This window comes from Tachysurus vachellii, chromosome 4 (genome assembly GCF_030014155.1).
Source record: "Tachysurus vachellii isolate PV-2020 chromosome 4, HZAU_Pvac_v1, whole genome shotgun sequence".
Classification (NCBI taxonomy): domain Eukaryota; kingdom Metazoa; phylum Chordata; class Actinopteri; order Siluriformes; family Bagridae; genus Tachysurus; species Tachysurus vachellii.
The window spans coordinates 24,528,249-24,539,583 of NC_083463.1; the positions used below are offsets into that span (position 1 = coordinate 24,528,249).

The 11,335-nt window shown below is 38.1% G+C and overlaps 1 protein-coding gene across 2 annotated transcripts; it reads left to right on the top strand.

The window, feature by feature from the left end:
• Nucleotides 1–2,032: 2,032 nt before the first annotated feature.
• Nucleotides 2,033–10,800, top strand: nufip1 (nuclear FMR1 interacting protein 1). Of its 2 annotated transcripts, none has more exons than XM_060868474.1 (10): nt 2,033–2,397; nt 2,730–2,788; nt 2,972–3,076; nt 3,191–3,253; nt 4,108–4,184; nt 4,306–4,398; nt 4,576–4,766; nt 4,884–5,009; nt 8,227–8,492; nt 10,091–10,800. In XM_060868474.1, the coding sequence occupies exons 1-10, from the start codon at nt 2,172–2,174 to the stop codon at nt 10,244–10,246; spliced, it is 1,362 nt and encodes a 453-aa protein (XP_060724457.1). In that variant the 5' UTR covers nt 2,033–2,171; the 3' UTR covers nt 10,247–10,800. The 2 variants fall into 2 exon arrangements, with proteins under 2 accessions (XP_060724457.1, XP_060724458.1); XM_060868475.1 differs by having other exon boundaries at nt 2,975–3,076.
• The last annotated feature ends 535 nt before the right edge of the window (nt 10,801–11,335 follow it).

The following is an 11,335-nucleotide window of genomic DNA, read 5'->3' on the forward strand; positions in this document are numbered from 1 at the left end:
GGATTGTGCAAAACAGCAATGGACTGAAATGTCTACTGTAGGTCTGTGCAGTCCATACAGTTCATGTGTATGTGTGTGTTGTGCAGAGTACAGTTCTGTTCAGTTATTGAGAAGTCTGATGTTCCTCCACTACCAAACCATTATGGTCTGTATTTTCACTCCCCCACAAGGTATTATGAGAATTAAAGTCTCCACACCATACCATCTTCTGATTACTTCTCTCAGAAATCCATCCTATTTTTTCAAACTTACCTACATTTTGTTTCTCACATGGATTACAAAAATTTAGATTTTTATGCTGTCTGATCCTTCTTATATTTCACTTACAATAATCTCTTCATGATTACCTTCCACAATTCATTGTTTTATGAATGTAACTATACCCCTCCCTTTCCAGCTTGTCTATCTCTACATATGGCAGTATATCCTTGCAGTAAAAAAACTCAAACCATGATTCCTGAACACATAATGTATCCTGGGATTTTTTCTTGTTGTAATATGAAATTCTTAAATTCCTGTCCATTGGCAATCAAACTTCTGGCATTCCATTGCAATATTAGTAGAAAATTACAAATCACCACATGCTGTCTTGGAGTTTCCTGCTGTACCCACAACCTCTATCTGGAACGTTATTTCTATACCTTTCTCTGTGGCTTAGAATTTCTGCTGTTTATTAAGTATTTCATAAACATTTGCTTAACCTATTGATTTTGAGTATATATATATTTTTTACCAAACAGATATCTAATCTGAAGTATTGTTGGTATTTGCAACGAATGTGAGCTGCCCATCAAATAACACAGTAACACACCAAATGTGCATGTGCACCAGCCTGTTTACAGCAAGATCCAAAGATAAAATGATGTACTACAAACACAAATGCATGGCCTTTTGCTGTCATGACCTTTTTAAACTACATTCACAGTTACGACTATACATTTGCATTCTTGAAATGTGTCTTATTGACTTTGATACAATACCATATGGAGCAATAATATTGTACATATAGGTCCTCAATATGTCCGCTTCAAAAATGTCTTGACCTGTTTCACCTGAAACAATATTGGTTTTGAACAAAGTGAAAGAAGTATCATGTACTTTGTTATTACTCGGTTTAAAAGTATATTGCCTAAAGATTTAAACGTTTTGTGATACTTTAGTGTATTTATCAAGTACTGTCATTATGCACAGAGACTTTGACATGGTGTCATTTGCAGCATTGTCAATTTTAATTACAGAGACCTTAAACTTTTCTTTGAGAATGTTTTGATTTCATTTCTTTCAAAACAGAAAAGTAAATAAACATATAACTAGAAATTAAAAATTCTGCTATGTGAGTGCTTCTCTCTTTCTACCCATCCCGAGGCATGCAGAAATTGTACCAGCTCTGATCGTCTTCCGTGCGATGAAGATTTTGAACCTCCACTGAGATGAGGCCGACTCAGTGAATTCTGAGGCATCTAGAGATCTACCAGCTCCAGTCAGACTCTGCGATACTAAAGAGGAGATGTGAACTCCATGTGATCTTTTGCATCAATACAACATTTGTTAGACTGTATATTTATAATCACACCCTCCAGTGTCATCCAAATGAGGATGGGTTCCCCTTGGAGTCTGGTTCCTCTCAAGGTTTCTTCCTTTACCATCTAAGGGAGTTTTTCCTTGCCACTGCTGCCTGAGTCACCTCAGACTTGCTCATACATACACATTTAAATATATCTAATATTAATCTTAATTTTTTTATTCTTTTAATCTTTATATTATTCTTTATATTAACATTTTGTTCTATGTTTATGTTCTGTAAAGCTGCTTTGAGACAATGTCAATTGTAAAAAGTGCTATACAAATAAACTTGAATTGAGAGTGTGTGTATGAGAGAGTGTGTGAAAGTGTGTGTGAACGTGTGTGTGTGTGTCAGAGTGTGTGTGTGAGTGTGTTTGCCTTTGCATACCCTTTACTTTGTGTGTAGTACACTGTAATATGAATATGTACTTGTAAATAAAAACAGGAAACGCCCTCCTTCGGTGACCCCCGACGTCATCAGTCACGTGGTAGAGTGTGATACACGCTTCACCATACTTTGTCGTGAAATATCTGGTCGGTTCCTAGTTTTCACACGGCGGTGTACATCCCAGGCAGTGTTTCTGTTTATCGCCTGACTGTTGGTGGACATGGCTGAACCAGAGGGATGTTCATCTAGCAACACAGGCTGGACGTCTACGGCACCGGTCAAACCGCCGAACTCACAACAGGCTCCTCAGCATGAATCGCCCCATTTTCAGGCATTAAGAGACTGGAACTGGTTTCAGGCTTCGCCGACAAGTTCGTGGAGTCCCAACACCAGGTGTCTGTATAATAGCTACGGAGGTCCAGGTTATGTACAACATCAGTCTTCTGGTAGGTCACGTGTGAACAGTCTGCACTGCACGCGGATAATGGTGATCTCATACGTCCCAAAACACCACGTGTGTTTGTCACTGTATCACAGCAGTGTCACTTCCGAGAACTACTTTTTTAGTTTTAATGGTTGTCAGTGAAAGTAGACGTACCCTTTCAAATCTGTCTAGTAAGTCAGGCACATGATGCATGTTTCTGTTCTTGCTTCTGAAAGAAAATCAGTATTTCTCCTGCATGCACATTCTGGCTCGTGGCTGAATATCACCTGTGCACGTGGCTTTCATTCTATTAATTCATTTCATTTCTTAACATTTGGTTTTTATAATTTGCAGGATATCACCTTGATGAATTCAGGAGGCAAGACCATGGCCAAAACCAGTGGAGAAACAGAGTAAAAAAAACTAAATATACACACACACACACACAGCTACTGTATACTGCACTATGTGTGTGTGCTAATCATTTAATCTTTCAAATGATAAATTGTGTAAAAGTACGTCCATATCTTATGTTATGCTAATGAGAGTCTGCTGTCATGCTTTAACTTGTGTGTATTATTGGGTCTTTTGTCCAGCAGAAAAAACAGAAAGAACCAGAATACAGTCATTTCTGTGATACTTGTGACAGAGGTTTCAAAAACCAAGACACATACAATGAACATGTTGCCCAGCATGTAAAGGTAATCCATCATACATGTAAATGTTTAGCAGTAAACTGTGGGACCTCCAATGAAAAGAATTTATTCATTTTGATCGTAAATGTAGTTTCTGTTTTTTTTGTGCTTCCTTCCCAGTGTTCTTTTGATGGTTGCAAATACACTGCACATGAAAAGCTTGTCAAAATCCACTGGAAAAATGTGAGTGATTTATTATATAATTCTGTGTAGAACTTTAGATTACACATTATCTAATGGGTACATTTTATACGTCTTTTCATTATTTTTTTGAGAAACAAGTTTTGAAATTAAATAGTGCTTTCACAATGGCAGTTTAGTCTGAAAGAGAGTGAGGTTTGCATGAAAAATTAATAATGTGAATGTGAAAACACACCATGGTATCAAACCTGTGACTAACTGTAGGAAGTCGTTTGAGTTCCGTTCCACTGGAACTGTGCTGCGATTCTTGTGAATCTGGACACAACCTGTGCTCTGGTCTGCATTTGCTCATGCAGTAAAGTAACCTGTGCAAATGTTTTAGCTGATAATAGCGTTGTTAGACATGAGTGGCAGTGGAATGTTGTGGTTTATATACATATATAATGAGTATGAAGTGACGTGACCCATACTCAGAATTCGTTCTCTGCATTTAACCCATCCAAAGTGCACACACACAGCAGTGAACACACACACACACCGTGAACACACCCCCGGAGCAGTGGGCAGCCATTTATGCTGCGGCCCCCGAGGAGCAGTTTTGGGGGGGTTCAGTGCCTTGCTCAAGGGCACCTCAGTGCTGGTATTGCCGGCCCAAGACTCGAACCCACAACCTTAGGGTTAGGATTCAAACTCTCTAACCATTAGGCCACGACTTCCTGTATGTGAGTGTGTGTATATGAGGTGTGTATATTTAGTGTGTGTATGTATATGGTGAGTCACAATAGAATGAAATGACAAACACTTTGGGGAGCACTAGGAACAATCATACTTTTAGTATGACTGCAGCCAACATGCTCATTTTGAAAAGCAAGTTTCTTTTCTTCTTTGGCTTTTAGTGTCATACCCCCGGAGCAAAGCGAATCAAGTTGGACACGCCAGAGGAAATTGTAAAATGGAGAGAGGAAAGGAGACGGTAAAATTCTCTAATGATTGCATAACTGAGTAACTTGTAATTGTCACCTATTTAATTGTTCTATGATTACAGTAATGTCTTCAACAGTTTGAGAATAATAAACAATGATTGTTGTATGCAGGAACTACCCAACCCAAAGCAATGTAGAGAAGAAAATGAAGTTACTGGAGGTTAAAGAAAAGAGAGGAGATGTGCTGGAAACTTCTCAGTTTAGGTATGTTATTGTATGCATATACAGTATATGCTGCTAGTGTACAGTTTTATATGTTTGACATACTCCTGACAGTCAGCTTTTGAATGTAAATTGATGCCTGCTGGTTATTTGACTCAAAACAGGTGTTGTGTTTTAATGCAGTGCAATTACTTTTATTTTTTTATTCAATACAAACAGTTGTTTTAAGAGACGAGGCAGGGTGCGTGGTGGCCACTGTCATGGAGAAGGTTTCCAGACTCGCAGAGGACATGCATATGATGGCTATCACCACTTCCATCCAGGTACTGAAAAGATGGAGCTGGCATCACCTCTGACATGCCTCCCCCAGGAGGTAGATCCTCTAGGAGCCCTGGCCTCCAATGACCCAGGTTAGATAAATCCAGCCACTGCTTTCTAATAAAAAAATATTTTTTTGTATTTATCCAACACATTTCTCTGTTTTATTTAAAGGGAGCAATATATTTCAGTCTGTATATTTTTGCCAGATTCGGAGAAAGAGGAGTCGGTGAAGGAGATTTCCGTGGCCCCTAAAAATATGACCTCCGCTTTAGGATCACTGATGTCCAGTTATGGAGATGTGACTGAAAGTGAAAGTGACAAAGAACCAGAGGGTGAGCAATGTCCTGAGCAATGTCCTGGATAAATTCTTTTATCCATTCAGAGTCACAGTAGCTACAGTAAAAGCCAGTATTTTACTGGTGAAAATTCTATAGCAAAAATAATAACAGCATGAGGTAGGTCACACGATTGTGTCCCTAGAAGTCGTCTGCATTTGACTGAATTAAAAAAATTCTGTAAACTATGTAACGAGTGGTAAAGAATCAGACATCTACAATGCACGCTGCATTTGCAAAGCCAACAGCATTGTGGATGACCCCACACACCCCTCACACCCACTCTTTACCCTCCTGACATCTGGAAAAACATACCGAAGCATTTCGGCCATCACAACCAGACTGTAATAGTTTTTATTCTAAAGCTATTAGACTCTGGAATACCCAGAGCTAGACTAAACTGAATTGACCTCTACACACACGTACCCCTATTCAATTTACATGTATGGTAAAAGCACCACTTTTTTATTCTCAGTTCTGCAAAACCATTTATGTTCATGGCACATTAGATTTTAATGCTGTTTAGATGTTATTATATTTTTGCACATCACTCTCTAATGCTGCTATTAACTGCTAATGTTTATAAGAATTCTTTTCTTTAGACAATGGTTTATATACTAGTCTGTGCTATTTTATGTATCTGTCCTGTAGCGTAATGTATTGTCTGTGTCCTACCTTGTACTGTCTATGGCTAGGCTAACATACGTTTTAGTACTTAGTTCTCTGTTTATTATATAGCACCAGGAGGGACATTATTTGACTTGACATACATACATGCACACATGCATTAGTCAAATTCATTTTCTTTCGGATTAAAGGAAAGGGCTCAGACAGTGAGCCCCATAACTCAAGGCCTATTGGAACAATTCTGGTTCTCCATTTAACAGTGAATTGTGCCAGTAAGATGCTGATGACTGAATAATTAGGTACAAACCTAATATAATAGCTGGCCAAACCTCAAGAAATATCTTGCCTCCTTTTTCGTGGGGAATTTGGGTGTCTGCCGAATGCCATTCATGTCTTTAGAAGGCACCATTTGCCTAAAGTTCTAATGCCCCTTTTCCACCAGAAAGAACCGGGTGCTGGTTCAGACCTGGTGCTGGTTAAAAGTTGGTTCCACTGGTGAGCCTTCTAAGAACCGGTTTGCCTTTCCATGGGCTAGCGAGCCATCACAGAGCCAAGTCTTACGTCAATGTATACGTCACATCTTTCCCAGCAACGTTAGCGCAGCAGCGGCAAACACAACATCAACAATGGAGGATGTTGCTTTACTGTTAATGCTCATGGCTTTGTGAACCTACATTGGCATCCAAACGTGCCGAATCCAATGTGTACGTGCAGCTCAATGTAATTTGTATAAACGGAGGTTGTACTCGAGAAAGTACATAACATTTATTTTATCATTAACACAGAAAAAAGGTAGCATTAGCATGTAGCTACCTACTATCATGTGTGCTGATAATTGATCATATTGCAGTAAAGTAAAAGTGTATTAAACATTAGTATACTTAAGGTACATTATCTAAAAGTAACCCCGCCCACAGCCCCTGACGTAAGCGGTTCTTAAGTCTAGACCAGCAACGTTTTGGTGCTACTTAAGAACCACTTTTCCTGGTTCAGAGCCGGTGCTTTGGGTGTCGAAAAAGAAAGAACTGATTTTAAATTAGGCTCTGGCTCCAAACCAGCACTCAAAAAGGGGCATCTGTCACCTTGAAAAGTTTATGATCACCCTCACATCCTCCCATACTGCTGCTCCAAACTGCTGCCAAAGTTATTGACTAGATTATCTTCTAAATATGCAGCAGCAGCATATACACTGTGGCAACTCAAAACCCAATCCATCATTCTTAGAAAAGTGGCTGGCACCCTGATTAATCAGGACAGAAGTATGACACATTGAAGCCCTCTCCTGCAGGAAAATGGGTGGTCTCCAACCATGAGCAGAGTTGAATCAGCTGTCTTTGGGCCCTCGGGTCCCAACTCACCTGTCTTTGCCACTGCTATTACCAGAGCAACAGTGACTGCTCAGTACATTTGTAGGTGGTATAGCTGCTGTGCATTTCTCCTGTCTTTGTTCACAACCAGATATTCAGTTAGTCCTATTCACCTTGTGACATCAAAGGGCCATTCACTGCTCTTCATCCTTAGAAGCTCAGTTTCATCTTGCCCTACCACATAGTTTACCAGAACTATTATGAAGAGATTAAAGGTGTCTTGATTAAAGGTGTGCAGTGGTGCATTTAGAATGGCACCATCTGTCTCATACTACCAACCCAAATTAGCACTGTTTGGGCTAGTGTTTTCTCTACCCCTAGTGGCATCAGGAAAATTTGAGATACATTAGATGAGAATTTGTAATAAGAATTAACTTTAGTTCATTTTAATCCGGTTATCTTGGTCTCCAATCATCTAGTGTGCCTTATTTTTGGCCATGTTGGCTTTCTGTTGATAAGTGATTCAGAGGAAGTGTTGGAGGCCTTTAAAAATCCACAAATTATTATTATTCTATAGAAAAACCCATATATATGCTGCCTGTCTAAAAAAGATACTGTACCACCTGTATTTAACTAAAAAAAAGGTAAGAGCCTTCCATAGGATAAGTAAGTTAACCCTAACTCATGCAGTGAGTAGCTTCTCATTTATTTAAACCATCATGTTGGAAGACATATCCTGTTGTCATGGAAAAGATCTTACTCCGTTTCCTATGGGTCAAATTATTGGCCTGCATTAAGCAAAGAAAACAACCAAGAAGATTGCTGAAACTGCTAAAATGAGCTAAGAACTGTCCGACACATTATTAAAACCAGGAAGGATGGGGTAAACATGAAAGCGGGAAAAAGGTGGTCTGAAAAAAATCTTGAATGATTGTGATCGGAGATTACTTAAATATTTGGTGAGCTAAAAAAAAAAAAGTTAGAACTTAGGGCTATGTTTAATAGTGATGAAATAAGAAAACTCGAGGTAAACAAGCCAGCTATAGGTCAGGCCAGGTTTGGTTGCAGCTTTTTAACAGTTGATACAGTAGAAGGAAGTACTTATTTTTCCTTATTCTGTATTTAAGAGGATTATTTTGAGGTGCACCATGGAAACATTTTTTTCTAAATAACACAGGTAGGCACAGTTAAAATGTTATATAATGTCTGTTGCTTTTCTTCTGCATTGCAGTTTTTGTTTTACATACATTGATTAACAAGTGGCTTGTGTTGTTTGTTAGATGACCGAATCCTGAAAACCGTTGTGGCTTTAGAAGAGAACAAGGCTTTGCTTGCAGCTCATCCCAACTTAAACCAGAACAGTGCACCAGAGCTTGTAAGGAAGCCAACAACTGAGGAATCTGAGAGCAATCAACAAGTACCGCAATTTCAATCAGAGTCACGTGTTGTGAAGAGCGGATGGAATTGTCGTGGCAAAAAAAGAGGAAGACAACATAATGAACCTTGGACTGGACTACAGAAACGTCGTCCGACTTTACTAGAGATGGTGAGAATTGCTACTTCCATTTTAATGCTAATTGGATTACTTTCAGTTGGATTTATTCTGATTTATTAATTAATAATGCTTCATGGACGTTTTTACTGGAAAAAAATAGGTGCTCATGAAATGTTATGAAGTTCCCTCTGAAACTATTACAATGGCAAAGCTTTATTTATTTATTTTTGGCTATAGACTGAAAACTTTTGGGTTTGAGATCAAAAGATGCTTTTAATTTCTTTTATTATCTGGTATTTACATATTGTTAAACCATGTAGAACATGGCACAAGTTGTGCCAGACTTCCCAATTTTCAGGCAAAGAAAAATGTGTGAATGACAGGACACACAAGGGTAAAAAAAACATTTGTCAGTAACAATAAATACCTGTTAGATTGTTTTGTTTATAAAATAAATAGCTTTGATTAGTTTTAGCTTCCCTTTAGAAGACACCAGAGAGAGATGAGAGAACTGACTATGATATTGAAATGCCTCTGAATGATTTTCTTGCTTTCCTCAAACATTGGGAATCGCTAATACAACTGGAAATGTCCCGAAAAACATTGCTGGTATACTGAACAACAGGCTACAGAAAACAAAGCAACTGTTGGCAGAAACTTTGTGAAGTAAAAAATAAAATCAACAGTCACTGACCAACAACCTCCACAGGCAGGGGTATCATACTCAACTGTTTAAAGACTTTGAGAGGAGAAATGTAGAGGCCATAACAGAAGATGAAAGAAGAAGAAAAAGCACTTTTTAACAGGAAGAATTGGAAGGCCAGATTGGAATTCACAAAGAATTAAAGTGGTGAGCCACAAATGTCTATAACCAAAATCAACCTCTGCCAAAATTGTGCCAGATGAAAGGACCAAAACATACAGTCTCTGTGAAGCATGGTGGAAGTAATGTTTTGGCTTTGGCCTGCATGGCTGTATTGCCTCCTTTGAGGCAAAAAAAAAAAATTAGATTTTTACATTTTGTCTGCTCCTAAATGCACCCAAATTATCAGCAGAAACTGCTGCAATACAGTTTCAAGATATGATCTAAAACACTGCCAACTCAACAGAGTTTTATCAGGGGCAAAAGTGAGAGATTTTAGACTGGCCAAGTCAAGCACCAGATCTTAACCCAATTGAGCATGCATTTCACCTCCTGAAGAGGAGACTAAAGGAAGAACCCCATGAGACAAGCAACAACTGAAAGATTCTATGTTGAAAGCATGGAATGTTTTCAATTTTCTGATGTCAGTGGGTCGCATGATGCAGTTATTGTAAGCAAGGAATATGCAACCAAATATTTAGTATTCTTTACTTTAATTTGCTATAGTTTGACTTACCTGTGTGTATTCAGTTCAGTTCAATTTTATTTGCATGGAAAATGTCACAAAGCAGCTCTACAGTACTAAACAAATGAATATTAATTTAGATTTATCCCTCTCGTACTTCTGGTGGTCTTATAAAAATTGAAGTCCTAAGCTCTTGTCTCATTTCTATCTTTTGATCTCAAGCCCAACTGTGTTTGGTGTAAAGCACAGACAAATTATTTGACAGGTGTATGATAAACGATTTTTTCATTTATTTAAAACAGTGTATTTTATTCCTTATAGTTGCTGGCCCCAGATATTCGACATGAAAGGAATGTGGTTCTTCAGTGCATTCGCTATATAATCCATAAGGACTTCTTTGATCCAGCTTGTCAAGACTCTGACCTGGTGAGACTAGTTGTTGGTTCAGTAACTGATGGGTTCTGTGTCAGGAAATGATGTTAGTGGAAGTGCCATAACAACATAATTATCTCTGGAATGGAACATTCAGCTGGGACGTGTTGCCTAGTCAGCCAGTCACAGGAAGAGAATACTTACTTTGACTTACAGGACATACTGGCATACATGACACAGGAATTAATCTGTATTTGATTAAACCTATTAACCCATTTGAAAATGAATTACTGTTATATTTTCTAACAGTTTACAATGGCAATAAGAAGATAACAAATTATAAACCCCTATCCCTACATGCATGCCCGTTGAAGGATTTGATTCGATTGTGATTGCCTATTTCATTATTTCTTTTTATTTGTCATGTCAATCTCAACAATTTTTCTGTAGATTTTGCATCATGTTGTGAATTGTTGCAGTATGTATCCATACTTTATAATATTTAGATTTTTGTGCATAAATTGTAAAAATAGAAATAAGCCCTTGAATGGATTTAATGATAATTAATTGCAAAATTGTGACCATTACCCACAAACCTTAAAGCAAAACCCACTAGTAAAGGGCGATGCTGGTGCAAATAAAACGGGAATCACCAAATATTTAGGATGCATCATTTGTAATATGTGCATGAACATTTTTTTTTGTATTTTTCTTTTAAAACTTTCACTGCCATTTTGTCTTCAAATATTTTTAAAGACTGTCAACAGTGCCCATCCATATTTAATCTGTCTTAAATCCTTACCAGAAAGCTATCACTAAGGTAAGATATTATAGTAGAATGCAACATTGACCTTGTTTAGTGCCTGTTTCTTCCTTCATTAGTAATAGCTTTATTTGTGAAAAGCTAGCAGCAATATTTCGGTAGAGGAAAATAAATATTTTCCGAGTATTTCGGATGGGTGTCTTAGGAAGAGATCATAAACACATAAGTGGGGCATTTGAATCATAACAGGGTAGAAGGGATCATGGATTAGCAGCATAGATGCAAAGCCAGATAACATGCTTCACCTATGCCACATGAAATTAGTTAAGTCTTTAGGGAAATGAGCATCTTGTAGCTAACTGTACAGTAGGATGCTGGATATGCCAGGGTCCTTCTAAGATAGAAGGTGTTCTAAGATCATTTATTCATGT